The following is a 24,869-nucleotide window of genomic DNA, read 5'->3' as shown; positions in this document are numbered from 1 at the left end:
GAAACTAGGCAAATGTAAATAAGTGAGCAAATAAGGAAAAAAAGCACATTTGTTGACATTGCATTGATCAAAAATGCAAAGTTAGGTGATCAAGACTTCTGACTTTTTGAGATAGGGTCTCACTCTGTTACCCAGGTTGGAGTGCAGTGGCGTGATCATGGCTCACTGCAGCCTCAGCGTCCTGGGCTCAAGTGTCCTCCTACCTTAGCCTTCTGAATAGCTGGGACTACAGGTGTGCACCACCACGCTTGGCTAATTTTTGTATTTTTTGTAGAGATGGGGTTTCACCATGTTGCCCAAGCTGGTCTCAAACTCCTGAGCTCAAGTGATCCACCCACATTGGCCTCCCAAAGTGCTGGGATTACAGGCATGAGCCACAGCACCTGGCCTTCTGAATTTAAGGATTTAAAAAAGCACTTTTCAGCCGGGTGTGGTGGCTCACACCTGTAATCCCAGCACTTTTGGAGGCTGAGGTGGGCGGATCACCTGAGGTGGGGAGTTCAAGACCAGCCTGGCTAACATGGTGAAACTCTTTCTCTACTAAAAATACAAAGTTAGCCAGGTGTGGTGGTACATGCCTGTAATCCCAGCTACTCGGGAGGCTGAGGCATGAGAATCACTTGAACCTGGGAGGCGGAGGTTGCAGTGAGCCAAGATCGTGCCATTGTATTCCAGCCTTGGAAACAGAGAATCCATCTCAAAAAAAAAAAAAAAAAAAAGCACTTTTCAATTTTAGTTCTGGTTAGAAACTCCAAATAATAAAAGCTATAGCACTGCCAGGCCGGGCGCCTATAATCCCAGCACTTTGGGAGGCTGAAGTGGATGGATCACCTGAGGTCAGGAGTTCAAGACCAGCCTGGCCAACATGGTGAAACCCTGTCTTTACAAAAATACAAAAATTAGCTGGGGATGATGGCAGGTGCCTGTAGTCCCAGCTACTCTGGAGGCTGAGGTGAGAGAATTGCCTGAACCCGGTAGGTGGAGGTTGTAGTGAGCCAAGATTGCGCCACTGCGCTCCAGCCTGGGTGACAGAGCGAGACTCTGTCTCAAAAAAAAAAAAAAAAAAAAGCTAGCACTGCCAGTACCTGGTGTTTTATACAGATCATGTCATTTGATCAGTTCTGAGAGATGGGTATTATCCCTGTGTCACATAAGTAAATTGTGTTGTGGAGAAGTTAAAAAATTTGCCCAAGCTAACAAAACCAACCATGGCAATGCCTGAATTAAAACCTCCTTCTACCTGACTGGAGCTGTGCTTTTTGACTGCAATTTGTTTTCTGAATTTTTATGTCAGATGAAGTCATAATTCAATTCAATAATATAATCACATAATCATAGACACGACCCAATTTTCAAAATCGAATGACCATCTTCCAGAGCCATGTTTCTCATCATGTTTTGTGTACTTATACTCTCAGTTTGTGAAAACAATGGTCTTGATTTTTTTTAAATGTGGTTTTTACCCTGCTAAGTGTGTATGGGATTAAAAAACTCCCTATGGAAATATGCTAAGTAACTGGGTTACTAATATTTTAAAACACAGAGTTAGTACAGAAAAACACAATCACAAAAAAAATGAGCTGAATCCCAAGAAGGAAAGGGTTACCACAGCAACGGACTTTTACAACTCAACAACTGGTCATAAAAATCTGAATCTTTTACAGGGAAACTAGTGTTTTTTTTTTTTGAGATGGAGTCTTGCTCTGTCGCCCAAGCTGGAGTGCAGTGGCGCGATCTCGGCCCACTGCAAGCTCCGCCTCCCGGGTTCACACCATTCTCCTGCCTCAGCCTCCCGAGTAGCTGGGACTACAGGTGCCCGCACCACACCTGGCTAATTTTTTCTATTTTTTAGTAGATACGGGGTTTCACCGTGTTAGCCAGGATGGTCTCAATCTCCTGACCTTGTGATCCGCCCGCCTCGGCCTCCCAAAGTGCTGGGATTACAGGGGTAAGCCACCACGCCCGGCCAGGGAAACTAGTTTATGGGGATTGTTTTTCATTGCGAGTCCAAGCTCTCTATTCAAAATAAGAAGCTCATGAATTCTAGTTCATAATTATTTTTATTAATATTCTATATTTATAATATTTATGATATTTATATCAGTTCAAATTCATTCTAGCATTTGTCAATTTGTCATATATTTTATGCAGTTGTAATCACTGGTCACATAACTATTTTGTTTTCTATCAATTTATTTATTGTTCTGCACACATATTTCTTATTTCTCTCTTTTTTGTTACTTTATTATTACTTTTTTAAGAGGCGGAGTCTCGCTATGTTGCCCAGGCTGGTCTTGAACACCTAGGCTCAAGTGATCCTCCTGTCTCGGCCTCCCAAACTGCTGGGACTATAGGGGTGAGCCACTGTGCCTGGCCTGCACACATATTTCTAATAATGTTGACCACTTTTGAATTCTAGAATTTCATCATATTGGTTATTTCATGGTATGATTAGCTAATTTAATAATATTCTTAGGTCTTGGGTTATTTCCATTTCTTCCTCTTTTTTACAGTTAGAAATGTTATGGTGGTGCCATCTGTACAAATTAACTTTGCCAAAACTTCGTGTGTTTTATTATCTTAGGATACTTTCCCCAAGTAGAAATACCTGGCCAAAATGTGTAAAAAGTTTTATAATCCCTTATGCATTTTCAGATGTTTGGAAAAATTAAAATATATTGCAGTGTTACTAGCAATACTTGTATACTCATTTTTCCAAAAACCTACCAATACTAGGTTTTGGGGGTTTTTCTTTTAAGAAAGGGTCTCACTCTGTCACCCAGGCTGTGGTGGCATAATCATGGCTCTCTGCAGCCTCAATCTCCCAGGCTCAAGCAATCCTTCCCACCTCAGCCTCCTGAGGAGCTGGGATCACCAGCGTGTACCACCATGCCCAGTTAATTTTTTTTCCATTTTTTCTTTTTTTTTTTTGTAGAGACGAGGTCTCCCTATGTTGCCTAGGCTTGTCTTGAACTCCTAGGCTCAAGAGATCCTCTTGCATTGGCCTTCCAAAGTGCTGGGATTACGGGCATGAGCTACCACATCTAGCCCCAGTATTAGGTTTCATGGGAAAGAAAGAATAGGCTTTTATCTAGCCTTTTAAGTCTTAAGTTATCTAATTCAACACACGTACAGTGCTATTGTAAAGCTATTTTAATTTGTCTTCCTCCCATCATGTTATGCCCTTTCAACCCACCATCACCATTTAATTTCCAGACAGGACATTAATTTTCACTAGCAATAATAATTTGTATATATTTGTTTTGTTGTGCTTTTTTTTTTTTTTTTTTTTTTTTTTTGAGACAGGGTCCTGCTCTGTCACCTGGGCTAGAGTACAGCAGTGCCATCACGACTCACTGTAGCCTCAACGTCCCAGGTCAAGCAATCCTCCCACTTCAGCCTCTCCAGTAGCTAGAACTACAGGCATGTACCACCATGCCTGGCTAATTTTTTTGTATTTTTGGTAGAGATGGGGTTTAGCCATGTTGTCCAGGCTGGTCTTGAACTGCTGGGCTCAAGCAATCCACTTGCCTCGGCCTCCCAAAGTGCTGGGATTACAGGTGTGAGCCACTGCGCCTGGCCATTCCACCTTGTATATTTTATTACTTAACAGAACTTATGTCAAAATCTAAACTAATGACATTTGTCTATACATTTATTTTTGGAATTTGGAAATACCAACCTGTAAATTGAAATGCAGATGGAAAGAGAACATGTATTCCAGCACTATGAAAGTCAAACATGATGCCAAAATAAAGTGCAATGCTTCCAAAAATTGAAAAAGCATTCACAAAAGTCCAATAAGAAGTATCCAAGCCAATCTGTTGGGAAACCAGAGAAAAACAGAGCACTCATTTTGGGGAGTTAGCAAGAAATAAAGGATCTAACAATCCTGAAAACAGAATTCAGCAAGTTCGGCATGATGTGGCTTGAATACCGAACCAGAAACTAAACCATCCTTGACTCAGGCAAGAAATAGAAAATGTGCTTGGTTTAAGAGATGAAAATGGCATTTATATTTTGTAAGGGGCACAGGTGCAGTAGGAGTCAGGTGGATGTGCACGCCACCCTATATACAGAAATATAAGTAGGTACCAATAGACACTGAATACGGCCAATGCAAGCCACGTACCTGGAAATTGACTGTTATTGCAAGAGCAGAGGCAATGGTGACAGCAAAAGACTGGTAGTCGGAAGGTGCCTCTCCGTCCTGCCCTACGGTTTGCAGATAAGCTCCAAGAGGTATGAAGAAGAGGATCATCGATGTTAGGACCCCATGCAACAAGCTTACACAGAATCTCTTATAGTTGAATAGTAAGTCTCTTTGTCCCACTATGTATAACCCAGGGAATCGGAGGCTTAGTTTGTCACTCACATCCTTAAGGAGAAAACAAAATGATGGTATTTTATTCATCAGGTCAAAGCAGTCAGAGATATGTTATAATTAATATCTCACAAAAAGTTGCAGCCTGCTGTTAAATTTTAGGAAGGCAAAAACTGAACAAGATAATCGATCAATCCTGCAATATTTGTGGTGTGCAGAGCTCAACCTCATTGCTTAGACCACCATTACTTAACATTTAATTCAGAGAAGGGCTAGGTATAAGTTTATTACTTTGCTACTTATGGAAAGAAAACAAATTAGTAATGTCAAAAAATATGTAGGGAGGCTATTTTTACCTCCTGAGTGAATATATATTGTTGCAAATCCTTTGGGAAAAAGTTCTCTCATACAAGTTGATGAGTTAATTATAAATTATTACTTTTTAGTCTTTATAGTAGTGTTTTCTTTTTAAGAATTGGTATTAGATAAAAATATACACTAGCTACATAAATTTTGGAAAGGATTTAAACTGACTTTAAAATGAGTAAATTATTGTAGAGACATATTGGATTCTCGGGTGCCTTTTTTTCCTTTTCTTTTTTTTTTTTTGGAGACAGGGTCTCACTTTGTTGCCCAGCCTGGAGTGCAGTGACACAAACATGACTCACTGCACTTCAACCTTCCAGGCTCAAGCGATCCTCCCACTTCATCCTCCCAAGTAGCTGGGACTTCACAGGTATGCACTACCATGCCTATAATTTTTAAATTTTTCTGTAGAGATGGGGTCTCCCTATGTTGCCAGGGCAGGTCTCAAACTCCTGACCTCAAGCAATTTGCCTGCCTCAGCCTCCTAAAGTGCTGGGATTACAGGCATGATCCACCATGCCCTGCCTTCAGGTATCTTCATAGTAAGCTCTTACTGTCTAAAAGGAACATAACAAATACGTGTGCCAATGAATTCAACCCAGTCACAGAAATCCTCTTTTCTCTCTTTTTTTTTTTTTTGTCTTAGAGATGGGGTCTCACTTTGTTGCCCAGGCTAGACTTGAACACCTGGGCTCAAGTCATACTCCTGCATCAGCCTCCCGAGTAGCTGGGACTACACAGAGATCCTCTTTCCTTATTACAAAACAAGAAGCACAGCTGTGACCCTTGATGCCTGACAACAGAATTATAATAGGGTTTGATCAGAAAGAAGTGAACACCAGAAGAATGCATTGAAACGTCTGCTTGGGACTTCTCTAACGCGTTCTCATCTGTCCAGAAATGTCCCTGCTCGTGTGACGCTCCTACCTGGTCGAGCAGCCCCATGAGGAGCACGGGCAGGCTGGTGTACAGCACGTTGTAGAGGGTGATGAACCAGTCCTCGTATGCAGTCTGTGAGGGGATGACAGAGGCTCCACGTCACCAACAAAGATACATGCCAGCCTAGTTAGCACATACTCATCTGCTTCCTTTATTTAACATTTTGTTTGTTTGTTTTAATAGAGATGGGGTCTTGCTATGTTGCCTAGGCTGGCCTCGAACTCCTGGCCTTAAGCGATTTCCCCATCTCAGCCTCCCAAAGTGTTGGGATTATAGGCAAAAGTCTATGCGCCTGGCCTGTTATCACTATTCTTTTTTTTTTTTTCTTCTGAGACAGAGTCTCACTCTGTCGCCCAGGCTGGGGTACAGTGGCGTGATCTTGGCTCACTGTACCTTCTGCCTCCCAGGTTCAAGCGATTCTTCTGCCTCAGCCTCCCAAGTAGCTGGGATTACAGGCACACGCCACCATGTCTGGCTAATTTTTGTGTATTTTGTTGAGACGGGGTTTCACCATGTCAGCCAGGTTGGTCTCCAACTCTTGACCTCATGTGACCCGCCCACCTTGGCCTCCCAAAGTGTTGGGATTATAGGCGTGAGCCACTGCACCCAGCCCTGTTATCACTACTCTTAATGGCAAGGTAACATGGAAAAAGTAACCAAAGATAAAGACAAAAACATACAAGCAAATCCTTTTTTTTTTTTTTTTTTGAGACAAAGTCTTGCCCAGGCTGGAGTGCAATAGCGCAATCTCGGCTCACCACAACCTCTGCCTCCCGGGTTCAAGCGATTCTCCTGCCTCAGCCTCCCAAGTAGCTACGATTACAGGCGTGTGCCACCACACCCAGCTAATTTTTGTGTTTTTAGTAGAGACCAGGTTTCACCATGTTGGCCAGACTGATCTCGAACTCCTGACCTCAGGCGATCCACCTGCCTCAGCCTCCCAAAGTGCTGGGCTTACAGGCGTGAGCCACCATGCCTGGCCAAATCCCCTCCTTTCTAAGGTAAAATGTTTTTACAGCACCAGAAACATTTAGAGAAGTCATGATCGTTCTTAATTATGCCCCAACTGTAAGGAGACACAGCCCCAAAACTACAAATATAGAAGAAATAAATTGTTTTTTCAGAACTAGATTTTTACTCATTTAAGAGCTCTACTTAGTAAATAACAATAATAACAACATTACATTACCTGCGCAGAGTAGCCATTGAAGAAGGAGTACCAGAAATGAACCAAAGTAAAGGCAAAGTTTTTGTAAAAGAAGTATCGTAGGAACTTGCACATCCTTATGTAAGACCATCGGCCATGCACCAGCAGTAGCCTCTGCAGATATCGGAACTGAGCGAAGGAATAGTCACTCGACATGACAGCTTGCATTCCTTCTTGTCCACTTATTCCAACGCCAATGTGGGCAGCTATAGGGCAGAGGGAGAAAACACTGTGGATCATAAGCTGATTGTGAGGCAAAACATCAGTTGATAAAAATGGTTCCATAGCAAACAAAAAACAAAGACAGACATTGATGGAACAATAATACAGAAGCTCTTGCTCACCATCTGTCACCCCCAGCTCTTGAACTCAACTCAAAGTCTGAGTTACAAGTTGCTAAACAGAGCACACAGTAGGGCCTTCATAAATATTTGGGAGAGGATCTCATGTGGGTGGTGAATTCCATTTGGATTATCTGCCCAGATCACAGCCATCCCTTCCTTCCACAGGGTGAGCCCCAGGCACCCATGTGTACACTGTGTCCTTGCCTCTTTGGCAACAGCTGTGTCAGTCATGGGCAGATATGTAATTTGTGGTAGATACTACAAATCGGCTCCCCCAACTTCATTCCACCCTTGTTCTAATTAGAGAGGTGGGAAAGGAAATAAAAACCCTACATTTCCCAGACTCCCTTGCAGCTAGGCTCTTTGTGAATTAGGTTCCACTGTTTAGATCCACTTATGACTTGGAAGCAGAAGTGAATCAGAGCCCAGCATCCCTTCCTCTTTTGGTGTTTCTGCAGGAGAGCTCATATTTACTTTCCAGCTACCTGGATGTTGACAGGCAACTATAAAGGCTTCTTAATTAGAAGCTCTTTAGAGGAACCTCTTACCACTTACCAGTAAGTGGTAAGTAACCCAGCCTAGACCCTGCTTCTGTAGACCAACCAGAGCTTTTGAAAGTACCTAGTCCCCTGTATTAATCTTTTCTTGCTTAAATACCAACTGGGGTGTTTCCTGTGCTAAACCCTGACTGACAGAAAACCCAAGCTGAGCCAGTCTCTCTCTTGATATTCTGGAATTAGAAGTCAGTTATTTTATGTCTAGAATTTTAAGGTCTAAATTATTGAGGTAAGAAATAGTTACATTTCTCTCTCTCTCTCTTTTTTTTTTTTTTTTTTGAGATGAAATCTCGCTCTGTCACCCAGGCTGCAGTGCAATGGCGCAATCTTGGCTCACTGCAACCTCTGCCTCCTGGGTTCAAGCAATACTCATGCCTCAGCCTCCCAAGTAGCTGGGATTACAGATGTGTGCCATCACACCCAGCTAATTTTTGTAGAGACAGGGTTTCACCATGTTGTCCAGGCAGGTCTTGAACTCCTTAACTCAGGTGATCCACCTGCCTTGGCCTCCCAAAGTGCTAGGATTACACACATGAACCACTGTGCCTGGCCGAAATAGATATATTTCTTCCTGAAGATTTCTAAGGGGCAGAGAAATAAAGTAGGGGAGAGAGAGGGGTGGGGAGAAGGGGGAGAATGGAGGGAGAGAATGGGGGGAGAGAACGGGGGGAGAAAATGAGGGGAGAGAATGGTGGGGAGAGAAGGGTGGGGAGAAGGGAGGGAGGGGAGAGACAGGAAGAAGGGGAAGAAGGAGGAAAGGGAGAGAGAAGGGGAGAGAGACAGACAGACATGGGGTTCCTGGTGCAAATCTATGTCCTTGTTCCAGTATCTTCCTGAGGCCTGGCTTCTTCTTAGACAACAGGAGGTGTCTTTGTATCTTTTAAAATAAATTTACTTTTTTCTTTTAAGTTCCACTATACCTGTGCAGAACGTGCAGGTCTGTTACATGGGTATACGTGTGCCATGGTGATTTGCTGCACCTATTGACCCATCCTCTAGGTTCCCTCCCCTCATCTCCCACCCCCCAAATTTACTTTTTTCTTAAGCTAGCTTTGGTTGTTCTCCAATACTTGTAATCAAAAGAGTTTTAACCAAGAAACTATTAAGCTTTCAAAGTCTTTTTCATGGCCCTCTAGGACCTTAAGACATTTTTTTTTTCTTTACAGGGAGAAGGTTTCCAGAGTGTATAAAATTAAAGTCACAATTTTATTTATGCTTCCAATAGTCATAAATAACACTTTCAAATTAGAGAATGATTAGTTTTGTCTGGGTATTAAAAGTAATGAATGTGAAGATAGACAAGATCATTTAGAAAAGATATGTTGGAACAGACAACCTATCATTGCTCAGACCCTGAAAAGTGGCTGCAATGCCGCGGTGTTTCCAACTAAAAAGAAGCTTCAAATATTCTGCCCTAGTTATAGAACACAAGGTCTGGCAAATTCAAAACATAACTGTAGTGATGTATCCAAACCTACATTTTTAGTAACACTTTGCAGTTCTAAAAAAACAGAAAAAATTGCATCTCATATAATATTTATGATCTCTTTGAAAACACACAAATATTTCCTATGACCAGCATGGTTGCCAAACCGCTCTTTCCTGCCAAACCATGGCTGTTTCTTTCCTGAACAAGCCACTGAGGAAAATGCTGAGATTCTCTTGGCTTATGTGGCTGAGGAAGAGGAAGCCCTGCCCCAGGCCCTGGTATCCAGTCCTCAACCTTCCCACTGAGCAGACCAAGGACAAATGTGAAATGAACACTGTCATAGTTCCCAGGGCAACCAAAAGCACTGAACAGATATACTATAAGGTAACATTGTGTTTTTTTGTAAAATTTAAGTACAGGCACTTAGAGTTTCCTGAAATCTCAAGTGCGGTGTTAGGTGCCTCACTGGTAGACATTCCTTTATCATTGCTTAACAAAAGGAATATTTCCTTGCTACAGCAATAATCCCTCTTGCCTTCTTTTTTTTTTTTTTTTTTGAGATGGAGTCTTGCTCTGTCGCCCAGGCTGGAGTGCAGTGGTGCGATCTTGGCTTAATGCAACCTCTGCCTCCCGCGTTCCAGTGACTCTCTTGCCTCAGGCTCCCGAGTAGCTGGGATTACAGGTGCCCGCTGCCACCATGCCTGGCTAATTTTTGTATTTTTAGTGGAGACGGGGTTTCATCATGTTGGCTAGGCTAGTCTCGAACTCCCGACCTCAGGTGATCTGCCTGCCTTGGCCTCCCAAAGTGCTGGGATTACAGGCATGAGCCACCATGCCCCACCTTGCCTTTATCTCTCTCCCGCTTCACATACATTCTCAGGGTCTAAGACCAAGAAGAGACAACATCCACCCAGCTGGTATGAGATATCTTCAGGTAGGATAGAGGGATAAGGCAGCCTATGATAGTCCTTGGATTCTTGCTAGGGGCAAAAACATGGTGGGTCATGATTCCTTCACTTCTTCCAGACTACACTGCTAAACATGAATGTTAGCAAATGCTCAGATTATTTTTTGACACTTGAATTTCACTCGACTACTTTATGACCAACAATTTCTTTGTGTGTGTGTGTGTGTGTGTGTGTGTGTTCTTTTTTGTTGTTGTTGGAGAAAGGGTCTTGCTCTGTCACCCAGGGTGGAGTGCAGTGGCACAAACATGGCTCACTGTAGTCTCAACCTCCCAGGCTCAAGTAATCCTCCCATCTCAGCCTCCCACGTAGCTGGGACTACCTGTGTGTGCCCCATACTTGGCTAAACTTTCTGTATATTGTTTTTGATGCGGTTGGAAGAAATCACAGCTTTTACAAAGTACATAAAGGCACTAATACTACTTGAATAACTTCTAAGGAGACCCCCAAAGTTTCCTATATTTTTATCCGAAACAGATGCGCTATACTTATATATAAAAGTACTATATATAAGTATACTATAACTTATATATAAAAGTACCTGGGGCCAGGTGAGGTGGCTCATGCCTGTAATCCCAGCAATTTGGGAGGCTGAGGCGGGCAGATTCATTGAGCCCAGGAGTTGAAGACCAGCCTGAGCAACATGGCAAATTCCCAACTCTACAAAAAATACAAAAATTAGCTGGGCATGGTGGCTCATGCCCGTAGTCCCAGCTACTTGGGAGGCTGAGGTGGGAGGATTGCTTGAGGCCAGGAGGTGGAGGTTGCAGAGAGCCAAGGTCGTGCCACTGCACTCCAGCCTGGGCCACAGAGGGAGACCTTGTTTTTTTTTTGTTTTTTTTTTTAAATGCACCTGGCATATAACAGTTTTTAATAAAAATTTTAAGACAACTTAAAAAACAAGATTATCTATGTTGACTTTGTGCAATCCCTCTCATTATGTATTGGTGAACTCAGAGGAACAAAATGTTTCAAGTCTAAGTCACGTAATCAGTTGATAAATCCCCAAAGCAAATCTATCCTCTCCCATTATCTAGAAGGCTACTTTATAACTGAATAAAAATCATGTTTGACTTGTCCTTTTGGCACAGCTAGTTACGTTAAAGGTACATAATGGAAAATAAACTAGAGCTAGCTGGCTACGGAGGAAAGAGATAGATCTAATTCCGAGCAAGCAATGCCATTCATGTGGTAGGACAAGCACATGAAAAAAAAAAAACAAAAAAAAACCAATGTGGATGAATTAAACTGCTAGTGACAACAGACATACGCACTGATAAAGAAGGGAAGATGACATACGTCATACAGCTGACTCCTGTTGAGGAAGATAAAGTTGGAATATTCTTAGTATACATCAAGGAGGAGGAGGAAGAGACTAAGAAAAGAAAGAGACAGACTCATGAGTCACAAAATAGACTGAAAAGTCCAGTTATATATAATGCATTTAAGCGACCCAGCACCAGAGGAACATGCAATTACCTATGTACAGTCAGGTAATACTTCAGCTCAGTGATAATAATATGACAGAGCTGGAGGTGACATTGGGGATTATTTTCTTTTCCGATGAGAAAACTGAAACCTGAGCATAAGCCCAAGGTGACACTGGATTTTGGCAATAGGATGAGGACGAATATCCAGGTCATTAGTTTGAGTATTTTTATTATAAGATACTCCCTTATAGTGACAGAGGGAGGAAAAAGGAACAGAATTCAGACATAGAGATGAGGGCTGTGGGTGTGCTTCTGCAGGCTTTAATACCAGCACAACTGTATTTCTGCAGGGCAGGACTCAATATTTTAATTGTGTGGACTTAAATTCTAGCATCCAGCAAAAGGCAGCCTTCTAGGGAGGTCAGGAGGCTGAGAGCACGTGGAAGCTTTTCTTCAGTGCTAAACATGTTACTCTAAACTCACACCACGTGACCCAATGATGAAGTTCCCACAGATCTACCAAAGGTAGGAAGAAAGTCCCAGAAAGAAATGCTTAGATGAAGGAGAATGATATTGTCAAAGCAAGCACCAGCCAGAGTTCAATAATTTATGTCTTACAAAACTTATTAAATATCAGGGTTTTTTGTTTTGTTTTGTTTTTTTGAGATGGAGTCTCGTTTTGTTGCCCAGGCTGGAGTGCAGTGGCACAATCTCAGCTCACTGTAACCTCCGCCTCCTGGGTTCAAGTGATTCTCCTGCCTCAGCCTCCCGAGTAGCTGGGATTACAGGTGTGCACCACCACACCTGGCTAATTTTTGTATTTTTAGTAGAGATGGGGCTTCACCATTTTGGTTAGGCTGGTCTTGAACTCCTGACCTTGTGATCCACCTGCCTCGACTTCCCAAAGTGCTGGGATTATAGGCATAAGCCACTGTGCCCAGACAATATCAGGGCTTTTAATAAACCAAAATATGGGAAGAGAACCAGTAAGAGGGAAAAAAATACATGACATCTATATAAAAGAATAAAATATAAGGATAAATTCCCCCCCCATAGACCTTATCTTCCTCTTCGCATCCTTCAGGAGCCGTGTCAGCGATACTCTTTCCTCCTGATGGGCTGTGGGCTTTCTGGGGGTAGGGTCACAGGCGTTGTCATGGTTAAGTGACTTTATGAAACATCTGCTCTACGAAAACCTAAGCTGTAAAATCTAAAAAAAAAAAAAAAAAAAATCCACCCCCTACACATTCCAGCCATTTCTCCTCTCTAGCACGTTGGGCCCCACTGGCCATCGGTGCATGACTCACTTTTGATCATGTTCACGTCATTGGCCCCGTCTCCGATGGCCAGCGTGATGGCTTTCTTGTACCTCTTCACCAGGTCCACCACCATGGCCTTCTGCTTGGGGGTGACGCGGCAGCAGATGACTGCGCTGCACTCGCAGGCCAGGTCCACAAAGTTTTTCTGCCGCTGCTCTTTCTTAGCTTCTAGCCTCCTTTTACTCTGGGTCCGCATCCGTCTTTCTTCTTCTGTTCTTGGGAACTTCAGCTTCAGAATCTTACTTCTCTTGGTCTTTTTCTCGAGAAGAATTTCATTCTGTGAAATCAGAGAGGGAAAAGGTTACATTCATTTTAGTTTTATCCCAGGAATACCATTCCCAAGATTTAAATTATGTGAAGAATAATTTTTGGATTATGTCACTGATTATATTTGACAAATAAATTTGATTTTATAACCAAAATATGTATATATGTGTATGTGTGTATACACACACACATACACACAAACACATATACATATATCTATATATCTATATATCTATATATATATATATATATTTTTTTTTTTTTTTTTTTTTTGTGACGGAGTCTCACTCTGTCGCCAGGCTGGAATGCAGTGGCGCGATCTCGGCTCACTGTAACCTCTGCTTCCCAGGTTCAAGCGATTTCCCTGCCTCAGCCTCCCGAGTAGCCGGGACTACAGGTGTGTGCCACCATGCCAGGCTAATTTTTTTTTTTGTATTTTAGTAGAGACGGGGTTTCACCATATTGGCCAGGATGGTCTCCATCTCCTGACCGCATGATCTGCCTGCCTTGGCCTCCCAAAGTGCTGGGAGTACAGGCGTGAGCCACCATGCTCGGCTATATATATATATTTTTTAATGGAGATGGGGTCTTGCTGTGTAGCCTGGGTTGAAGTGCAGTGGCTATTCATTCACAAGTGTGATCATTGCATGCTGCAGCCTTGAACACCTAAGCTCAAACCACCCTCCTGCTTCAACCTCCAGAGTAGCTGCGACTACAGGTGCGTGCCACCACATCCAGCTTATAAAATATACATGCAACAAAAATTTAGAAACTCCAACAATCTATAAAGAAGAAAATGAAAAAAAAACATTAATTAATAAACCAAGATAACCACTTTTACCTCTTTGGTATACATCCTTTCATATATCATATACTATTAAGTCTCAAACTTGGAAAAACCACACTTTCATGTATAGGGTAAGAGACTTTTAGGTTGGCAGTTAACATGTGAAAGCATCTAAAAGTGGCTCCAAATGAACTTCTTTCTTTTGAGTTAAAGGCACAGATACACTAATGATACGTACCAACCAAGAACCAGTGATGATTAAGGCACGGTTTCCACCGGGTGGAAAAAAAGATTCCTGCACAGGAGGTGCAAACTTTGCAGAGACGCCACCTCTATTCCTCTGGTTTTCCATCCTTGCATGAAGAAGAGAACTAGGGGAAACCAAATTTCAGTGTTTAAAGTATAAGACCATAAATAGGCCCTTGACTCTGAGATAACCTTGACTTAAGAAAAATTGTGACAAAACAATAAAGTTTACCACCTTACCTATTTTTGTTTATTTTATTTTAATTATAATTTTTTTGAGAGAGGGTCTCACTCTGTCACCCAGGCTGGAGAGCAGTGGCATGATCATGGGTCACTGAAGCCTTGACCTGCCAGGCTTAAGTGATTCTCCTGCCTCAGCCTCCTGAGTTGCTGGGACTATAGGCACACGCTATGACGCCTGACTAATTTTTGTATTTTTTTGTAGCAATAGGGTTTTGCCATATCCCAGGATTTGACCATTTTCAAGTGTACAGCTTACTAGTGTTAACTGTAGTCACATTGTTATCCAACCAATCTCTAGAACTTTTTCATCTTGCAAAACTGAAACTCTATACCTATTAAACAATAACACTTCATCTCACTCGCCCTCCAGTCCCTGGTAACTTCCAGTTTACTTTCTGTTTGAATGAATTTGAGCACTCTAGATACCTCATATATGTGAAATAAAACAGTATTTGTCTTTCTGTGACTGGTTTATTTCACTTAGCATAATGTCTTCAAGGTTCATCTATGTAACATATGTCATAATTTCCTTCCTTTTTAAAGTTGAATATATTCCATTATGTGGAGGCACCACATTCTGTTTATCCATTCACACACTGATGGGCACCTGGGTTGCGTCCATCTCTTGGCTACTGTGAACAGTGTTGCTATGAACATGGGTGTGCATTTATCTCTTTGAGATCCTGCTTTCAATTATTATGTGGATATACCCAGAAGTGGGATTGTTGAATCATATGGTAATCCTTTTTGAAATTTTTTGAAGCATCACCATACTGTTTTGCATAATGGCTGCACCATTTTATATATTTCATCAACAACGCACAAAGGTTCCTTCAACAACGCTTGTTATTTTCTATTGTGTTTTGTTTTTGATAGTAGCCATCCTAAAGGGTGTGAGGTATTATCTTGCTTTGGTTTTGATTTCTCTTCCCCTAATGATTAGTGATGATGGGCATCCTTTCACATATTTATCAGCCATTTGCATGTCTTCTTTGGAAAAATGTCTACTCAAAGTGCTTTGCCCTTTTTTTTTTTTTTTTTTTTTTTGAGACAGAGTCTCGCTCTGTCACCAGGCTGGAGTGCAGTGGCATGATCTCAGCTTACTGCAACATCTGCCTTCTGGGTTCAAGCAATTCTTCAACCTCAGCCTCCCAAGTAGCTGGGACTACAGGCGGGCACCACCACACCCAGCTAATTTTTGTATTTTTAGTAGAGACAGGTTTTCACCAGGTTGGCCAGGATGGTCTCAATCTCTTGACCTCATGATCTGCCTGCCTCAGCCCCCTACAGTGCTGGGATTACAGGCATGAGCCACCGCGCCCGGCCAGCCCATTTTTTTTTTTTAACTGAGTGACATGTAATTTTAATAAGTCTCAATTCGTCCACCATGGGGGTACCATGTTCTTGGTAATTCATCATTTTTCAAAGACAGCCAAAGGAAGATACAGTTGAAAATGTATACACAGCAACAGAAGAAAGGCAATCTTAGGCCAGGCATGGTGTCTCACGCTTGTAATTCCAGCACTTTGGGAGGCTGAGGTGGGCAGATCGTTTGAGGTCAGGAGTTCGAAGCCAGACTGGCCAACATAGTGAAACTCTGTCTCTACTAAAAATACAAAAATTACCCAGGCGTGGTGACGGTGCCTGTAATCCCAGCTACTTGGGAGGCTGAGGCATGAGGATCACCTGAACTCAGGAGGCAGAGGTTGCAATGAACCAAGATTGCACCACTGCACTCCAGCCTGGGTGACAGAGAGTCTTTCTAAGAAAAAAAAAAAAAAAAAGGCAATCTTGATCTGAATTAGAATACTGGCTATTGTTTGTTAGGAATAAACTTATTTTCATATAAACAAAATCGTATCTGTGTTTGAGAAATTCTCAGTGCTTCATATCAACAAATTAAATGTTTGTGTTAAAATGATATATGTGACAAGGCCATATATAACACTTTAATGTGACAGAAAAATGAGTCATGAAATTTTGGAGTGGAAGGGACCTTAAATATCTTGTCCAATCTCTTCGTGTTACAAATAAGGAAATCAAGCCAGAGGAAGATGTGATTTGCCTGCTGCAAGTTGATAGGAAAACTAGAATGAGGACTCAGTTATCTTGTAACTTCTGGCTCAGGACTCTTACTATTATACACAAAAAGCCATTGTTCTTCTCCTTCCAAAGAAGGCTTCTCAGCCTTGGCACTCTTGATGTCTCGGGCCTAATAATCCTTTATTTTACGTGGCCATCCCTTGCATTGGAGGATGTGTAGCAGCATCCCTGGCCTCTACCCACTAGAAACCAGGAGCACTTCTCTGCAGTTGAAACAAGCAAGTGTCTCTGGACAGTGCCAAAGGGTCCCTGGAAGGCAAACTCACTCCCCATGGAGAATCACTGCACTAGAGGATTAAGTATCTAGTATGCCTTTTCCACATCGATTTAATTCTCATTTTCAAGTTAAAAGTGAGTGACTAAGACAAATCATTGAAAGGCCATAAGAGAAAAAAAATGAAGATACCTATTCAAATCATTTTATAGGAATCATCAATTTAAGAGCCACCTGGGAAGATGATTCATCTCTCTATAAAGGTAAATTTGGCTAAGGGCATGGTCAAAACATTTGCTACTTGCATACATTTTATCTTTTAATTTAGCTTAGGGACCAATTTTTAACACTTTCAAAAGAGAGACCAGAAATGTTTTTACAGCCCCATCTACAAAAAGTAAACAAAGCCATATAATAATTAATCAGATTACTTGAAGCCCAAAACTACTAAAGTAAACTCATTAAGCATTAAGCATTTATTTGTCTATTGCTTTTTTTTTTTTTTTTTTTTGAGACGGAGTCTTGCTCTGTCACCCAGGCAGCAGTGTAGTGGCATGATCTCAGCTCACTGCAACCTCCACCTCCCAGGTTCAAGCAATTCTCCTGCCTCAGTCTCCCGAGTAGCTGGGATTACAGGCACATGCCACCATGCCTGGCTAATTTTTGTATTTTTAGTAGAGATGGAGTTTCATCATATCGGTCAGGCTGGTCTCAAACTCCTGACCTCGTGATCCACCTGCCCCGGCCTCCCAATGTGCTGGGATTACAGGCATGAGCCACCGCGCCCAGCCTGTTGCTACTTTTTTAAAACCTAAAAACACAAAGGGGCATGGTTTCTGTGCCTCTGTTCGGGCACATAAACTAAATCAGTTCTAAATGGAACTGATTTAGATCATAAGGCTACTGATTTTGTCTAATTTAATGGAATACCTAATATACTAGAACAACTAGAAAATGCTTTATCACCATCATTAGCAATAAGACTAATATTGACCATCGATTCCCTCACCACTTTATCACACCTAGCAAATGTGTATGTTAACAGTTTAATCTGACCTCATGCTGGCCTGAGAGAGGCTTTGTAGGGAAAAAGCTTGAGGAACTGTCAGGCTGTCAGTAACACATCATAGTAACTGTGTGCAGCATATTTATAGCTTCAGAACAAGACAGGGCTTTTTCATCATACATTTCCAGGTCTGCTGCAACTCTGATTCAAAGCTAACAAACGTTTCAGCATATGCTAACATTTGAATTATCAGGCCTGCCCCACCTAGACTAGATTACAGAGGACCTACATGATGTAACCCACCCACACATTTCCTTCCGGGCAAAAGTTTTGTTTTTTTTTTCCTTTCTTCTATTTCCCTTTCAAAAGTAAAAGTTCCTAGAAAAAGCAAGACAGGACTATAATTCATATTAATTTGCTAGTGATATTACAGGCCTTTTACAGGTTTTTTAGTAGGTGAACCGAGTTTTTTTTTTTTTTTAATGAGACAGAGTTTCACTCTTGTCACCTAGGCTGGAGTACAGTGGTGTGATCTTGGCTCACTGCAACCTCTGCCTCCTGGGTTCAAGTGATTCTCCTGCCTCAGCCTCCTGAGTAGCTCAGATTACAGGCATCGGGCCCCATACCCAGCTAATTTTTGTAGTTTTAGTAGAGACAGGGTTTTACTATGTTGGCCAGGCTGGTCTAGAACTCCTGACCTCAGGTGATCCACCCGCCTCGGCCTCCCAAAGGGCTGGGATTGCAGGTATGAGCCACTGCGCCCGGCCTGAGCAGAGAATGAATGGAGAAAAATGGCCTCTGAAGGGCCCCAAGTTTCCCTAAAAGTAAAATCTGCTCAAATTTAGGCTGAACCTTGATTACTTGGAACTACCTGTTGTTGTCTTGCTTCATTTAAACATGAGGAAACTGCCCCAAGTGACACATTGTAGCCCCAGTTTCTTCATATCTGCTATCTTCTACAGACAGTCTTGCATTTGGAAAGATGAGCTATTACGTAATTTCATACTGCAGGCTCTTACTCACTTAATATCCTCCCCATAGCAGATGGTGGTGTCTTCAGTCAGAAGTTCACAAGCAAATCCTATATTTTCAGCAGTTTCTACAATAGAATAAAATTAAGTCAAATGTCATTCCTGCTGTTTTTATTTTATTTTATTTTGTTTTTTGAGACAGCATCTCACTCCCATTGCCTAGGCTGGAGTGCAGTGGCACGATCTCTGCTCACTGCAGCCTCAACCTCCAGGGTTCAAGTGATCTTCCCATCTCAGCACTGCCCCCAGCCCGCAAGTAGCTGGGACTACGCAACTTGCTGCCAAGCCACCAATACAAAATACTTGTGTGTTTTTTCTAGAGATGGGGTTTCGTCATCTTTGCCAGGCTCATTCTTACTGTTAAACTGAATAACTGATTTTACCTAGTAATGATATTTTTAGTTCATGAACATAACCAGATTCACACAAATACACTATTTTTCTATAGCAATCTGTAGGAATCACATGCAGAAAAAAAATCCTTTTCTCTATAATAAAACAAGTGAAAGTCAAAGTCTAATTTGAAATGTTTTCAATAATAAAACGTGCTATATTATCAAACATATAAACTGGTTATTTAATAAACCAATGTTCATTAAATTACTAAACACTCTTAGTTCATGGTTCAATTACTCTGTTATTGGCAGGGGGAGGGGGGCAGAGGGAAGCATAATAATTTCCACCAACCCTTACGCGAAGATTTTTTTCCCTTTTAAATTACCACCCAATTTGGCATTTATTTAAGGCAAGGGCTGTGCTTCCCGTAACTTTGCAGAGTGTGTAACCCATTGACGATTTCAGAGCAAGAGACATTATTTGATTTCTTGTGGAAGGCTTGCAAAATAAAGTATCAAGGCCAGGCACGGTGGCTCATGCCTGTAATCCTAGCACTTTGGGAGGCCGAGACGGGCGGATCAGATCGTGACCATCTTGGCTAACACGGTGAAACCCCGTTTCTACTAAAAATACAAAAAATTAGCCGGGCGTGGTGGCGGGCGCCTGTAGTCCCAGCTACTCGGGAGGCTGAGACAGGAGAATGGTGTGAACCCAGGAGGCGGAGCTTGCAGTGAGCTGAGATCGCGCCACTGCACTCCAACCTGGGGGACACAGCGAGACTCCATCTCAAAATAAATAAATAAATAAATAAATAAAATAAAATAAAAAATAAAGTATCAATACCAAACAAGTGCTTGTTGAGTTCTAAAGTTACAAAATTAAAATCGTTCTTTCCTTAGGTATACAATTTTATTGCCAAGCAATAAAATTGGCAAGAAAATCAAAGTTATTGTTCAGTACTTTGTATTGTTCTACTCTGTGCCCACCAAATGTCAAAGCACTGGAAGGACAGAGGGACAAGAGGGATGGCCCTTTCAGGATGGGAGCCCACATCTGGCTGGAGAGATAAGACCAATTATAATCAGCAAGACATGGCCAGGAGCTAAATTATAAGGAAGAAACTGCTACTGAGGGGGATCAGGAAAGGATGCAGACAGATGTGCTGGAAAAACAGGGGAGAGTTTCTCAGAAAAAGCATCTTCCATCCAAAGAAATAGTGTTTGTACAGGATGAAAAGTCTGAGGAGGTCATCTTGGGCAAAGGAAACAGCAGCTATAAATATTTGTGAATTAACAGATATGCTTCCCTGCACAATGAATTACCCTTTTTGTCTCCAGTAAGCACCCAGATCTTAATGTCAGCTTTTGCAAGTTTTGAAATGGTTTCTGGAACTCCATCCTGTAGCTTGTCTTCAATAGCTGTAGCTCCCAGGAGCTAGAATGTATATTTAAAAAAAAAAAAAAAGGAATTAGCAAACAAACCAAAAGTTTTCTGTAATTACAGGTTGCCAACCTGTAAAAAGAAGGGCTAATTATACATCCTGGTTGCTGCTCTCCTGGGGCCAATGGCCAGTATTGACAGGGAAAGCTGCCATGTTTCACAATTACTGCAAACCAACACAGCTAAAAACTTTTCCCCTAAAGGATGAACTATTTAATTCACCAAGACAAAAATGCAAGTACAAAATCAAGGACGTTAAAAATACACTTTCCTTGTGTATTTGTGGCTTTACACTGACATAAACCATAAACCAGTTGCAATACTAGCTATTTGTTGAATATCTGCCACTGATCTAAACTCTACAAAAACTATGTATTAAATTTGGAAAACTTTTAGAAACAATATATTTTTCTTATTTCAAGATTTTGCAGAATATGAATTGTTTCAGTAATTCTCCCAATGTAATAAGTATTAGATGCAGGTTTGTTATTGTTTAAAAATTATAATAAATTTAATAAGTGATATACAAATTATGGAATTGAATTAGAACTTCTCCTAATGTATTTTGTCTTTTGGTTTCTCATAATGGCAACTTCTGTTCTGCTCCTATTTTGGTGAACAAAAGAAATAACCTTCTTCCATTGTGCCAGTGTCAAATGCTGAAGTTACAATTATCTCTTAAGCATGACATCAAATATTTAATAAAACTTAATAAAACTGTCAATTCTGCTTAGAATATCAAAGAAAAAGTTATTAAGGCTGAAACTCACAATTAAGTCTTTTTCAATCTCCTCATATACTTTATCCAGAGCTTCGTCCCGGTTGGTGGAGGCCATACTGGCAGCCATAAACTTTTTATTCCATTCTATAAATTCTTTTTCTTCAATTTCCTTGTAGCAAAGGCATAGGGTTCTAAGAGTTTCATTTGCAAAGATCTGTGTTTTATTTAAAAAAATAAATCCACCAATGCAAAGAATAGTTAATTTATGTAATTCAGGATCAAGTCTGAAATTTTACTTTGAAGTAATATACTAACAGAATTTAAAAAGAGATCATTAACATGACGGATTCTGTACAAATAAATTTTAGAGAAGGGATTAAATGTCACTTTTTTTTTGTTTTTGTTTTTGTTTTTTTTTTTTGAGACAAGGTCTGGCTTTATCATCCAGGCTGGGATGCAGTGATGCAATCCTGGCTCACTGCAACCTCTGCCTTCCAGGCTGAAGCCATCCTCTCACCTCAGCCTCCCAAGTAGCTGGGACTACAGGTGTGCACCACCACGCCTGGCTAATTTTTGTACTTTTCTTGTAGAGATGGGGTTTCATCACGCTGGTCTTGAACTCATGAGCTCATGTGATCTGCCCAACTCAGCCTCCCAGCGTGCTGGGATTACAGGCATGAGCCACTGCACCTGGCCTAAACATCACTTTATAATAGACTTTGCTTTTCTAAACTTCTATAGGGTCCAGGGCTGCACTTCCAGTTTCCAAAAGGAAATGTTTACCTTTCTTCTAAATCTTCTATTACCTTTCTCATTTTCTAATTTTCTCTTCATGACTAGGAAAATGTCAGACCAAGGGAGCTGCCTTGGGGTGTAATGACGTAAGCACGAACCTGACAACTGTATAACTTGTTCCAACAAACTGTGATACAAGTCCAATCACCTATGAACTCTCCATCAAACATTATTCCCTCAAACCAATTCTAAAATACACAAGCCATTGTTAAAGCTGAGGTCAAACCTTTTAATGGAAAATCTGGCAATTTTCCAATGGTGAATGATTTAAACATTTTCTTTTTTTTTTTTTTGAGATGCAGTCTCGCTCTATCACCCACGCTTGTGTGCAGTGGTGCGATCTCGGCTCACTGCAACATCTGCCTCCTGGGTTCACGCCATTCTCCTGCCTCAGCCTCCTGAGTAGCTGGGACTACAGGCAGATGCCACTGCACCTGGCTAATCTTTGTATTTTTAGTAGAGATGGGGTTTCACCATGTTGGCCAGGATGGTCTCGATCTGTTAACCTCGTGATCTGCCGCCTTACCCTCCCAAAGTGCTGGGATTACAGGTGTGAGCTACTGTGCCCAGCCTGATTTAAACATTTTAAACAGTTTCAACATGAACCAGTAAACATCTCATTACTTTATAGTCACATCTTTTTTTTTTTTTTTTTTTTTTTGACCAAGTTTTGCTCTTGTTGCCCAGGCTGGAGTGCAATGGTACGATCTCGGCTGACTGTACCCTCTGCCTCCTGGGTTCAAGCGATTCTCCTGCCTCAGCCTCCCAAGTAGCTGGGATTACAGGTGCCCACCACTACGCCCAGCTAATTTTTTTGTATTTTTAGTGGAGACGGGGTTTCACCACGTTGGCCAGGCTGGTCTTGAACTCCTGACCTCAGGTGATACACCCGCCTTAGCCTCCCGAAGTGCTGGGATAACAGGCGTCAGACACCAAATACTCAATCAGTTGAACCACTTCTGCCATCTTGGCTAGACAAGATGTGACCTATAGTCAGCTCTGTCATCCTGTCACATATGAATGCTTTCCTTTCTTCACGCTACAACTTGAAGTTAGTGGAGTTCTTGGGGGCCACACACATAATAAGACTACAACCTAGTATGGTTATGTAGCTTGCTCAAGGCCACTGGAAGAGAGCTAAGCCATTCCCCTGCCTCAGTTCTATAGACCTCGAAAACCCACATGCTGGGAGAGGGCACCACGGTGATATCCCAGGAAGTCAGTGGCAGGGGCAGAACTGAGACCCGGGTGGCTGTATTCCAACTTTACTGCTCTTTCCACCCCAACTATTCCAAAGCAAAGGGAGGGTCAGCTTTCACGCAAACTTAACAGACAGCATCAGAGAATAAGATCAGAATCCCTTGCAGAAAGAATAAAAGTGAAACTTACATCCAGGGCATCCTGTGTTTCTTGCTTAGTAGGATTCATTCGATGTAGCCGTTCATAAATAACAGTGTCGGCACCTTTACAGTAAAGCTTGATATTGCCTTCTGGGGTTCTTACTGGTAGTAAAAGAAGGAAATAAACACAACAAAGTTTGATTTTTTATATATATATTTTTTGTGACAGGGTCTTGCTCTGTCGTCCAGGCTGGAGTGCAACAGTTCAATATCGGCTCACTGTAGCCTTGACCCCCCAGGCTCAAGCAATCCTCCCATCTCAGCCTCCCGAGTAGCTGGGACTACAGGTGCATGCCACCATGCCTGGCTAATTTTTATTTTTATAGACATGGAGGTCTCACTATGTTACCCAGGCTGGTCTTGAACTCCTGGGCTCAAGCAATCTTCCTGCCTCAGCCTCCCAAAATGCTGGGATTACAGATGTGAGCTACCGCACCCAGCTAAGTTTGATTTTTTAATAGAAAACTACATTTATAAAGTTAATTTGAAGTGTTACTATCTCATAATTCACTATTAGCTTAAAACCGTCAGTTCCTCTAGAAAAGTGTTGCCTTCAACAAAACTGGTAAGTCATTATCTACATTGAATGTAATAGTGAAATAAATATAAAAAGATTCCTTTACAGTCAGCTCTGTTTTTAGAACCTTAGTTATTCTTCCAACAAATATTTACTGACTCCCTACCATGTGCTACGCCATGTTCTAGTTACTTTCTTTGATAGACTTTTTCTCCATCCAACCAACAGGAAGTTTCTCACCTATGAACTCACAACACTTACTGCCTTTAATACTCCGACCACAACACCACTCCTTGTGACCATTTTTTTTTGTTTTTTTGATTAATGCAGTAATTGTAATACATCCCTCGCTGCTAACTAGATTTTAAATCAAGGTAGGGCAAGCGTGATAATCAGTCTAGATCTGTGTGAGGGACACAGCATTCAATAAGTGTGCCTAAGGAGGGTGTAATAGACAGTTACATCTATATATTTTCATTGGTTAAGAATTCAATCATAGTGGAGAAGGCTTGTAGATACCACCTTAACCAAAGGATCAAAGTTAACATCTCCATTAATGAGACAAACTAATAATATATACCTTCTGGCTAGGCAGGGTGGCTCACGCCTGTAATCCCAGCACTCTGGGAGGCCAAGGTGGGCCAATCACCTGAGGTCGGCAGTTGGAGACCAGCCTGACCAACATGGAAAAACCTTGTTTCTACTAAAAAATACAAAATTATCTGGGCATGGTGGCACATGCCTGTAATCCCAGCTACTCAGAAGGCTGAGGCAGGAGAATTGCTGGAACTAGGGAGGTGGAGGTTGCGGTGAGCCGAGATCACACCATTGCACTCCAGCCTGGGCAACAAGAGTGAAACTCTGTCTCAAAAAAAAAAAAAAA

At 41.7% G+C, this 24,869-nt stretch overlaps 1 protein-coding gene and 1 long non-coding RNA gene across 5 annotated transcripts in view; one reads left to right on the top strand and one right to left on the bottom strand.

Moving 5' to 3' along the window:
• The window catches only part of ATP8B1 (ATPase phospholipid transporting 8B1), a 138,293-nt gene that overhangs the window by 4,009 nt on the left and 109,415 nt on the right, over positions 1-24,869 (bottom strand). For all 4 annotated transcript variants that reach the window (XM_032152195.2, XM_058438300.1, XM_032152196.2 and 1 more), the window contains 10 exons: positions 23,459-23,571; positions 21,324-21,488; positions 20,436-20,547; positions 18,770-18,845; positions 14,173-14,305; positions 12,869-13,157; positions 6,819-7,042; positions 5,618-5,701; positions 4,133-4,378; positions 3,683-3,821 (listed from right to left, as the gene is read on the bottom strand). In XM_032152195.2, coding sequence (XP_032008086.1) covers positions 3,683-3,821; positions 4,133-4,378; positions 5,618-5,701; positions 6,819-7,042; positions 12,869-13,157; positions 14,173-14,305; positions 18,770-18,845; positions 20,436-20,547; positions 21,324-21,488; positions 23,459-23,571 — 1,581 coding nt within the window. The remainder of the gene's footprint in view (positions 1-3,682; positions 3,822-4,132; positions 4,379-5,617; positions 5,702-6,818; positions 7,043-12,868; positions 13,158-14,172; positions 14,306-18,769; positions 18,846-20,435; positions 20,548-21,323; positions 21,489-23,458; positions 23,572-24,869) is intronic.
• LOC131383435 (uncharacterized) overlaps positions 1-24,869 on the top strand; it is a 35,920-nt gene that overhangs the window by 9,155 nt on the left and 1,896 nt on the right. The gene's annotated exons all lie outside the window — the stretch shown is intronic.

Source organism: Hylobates moloch, unplaced genomic scaffold (assembly GCF_009828535.3).
Source record: "Hylobates moloch isolate HMO894 unplaced genomic scaffold, HMol_V3 SCAFFOLD_5, whole genome shotgun sequence".
Lineage (NCBI taxonomy): Eukaryota > Metazoa > Chordata > Mammalia > Primates > Hylobatidae > Hylobates > Hylobates moloch.
The sequence above is the reverse complement of the archived record's forward strand: the minus strand, read 5'-3'. Positions and strand labels throughout refer to the sequence as shown.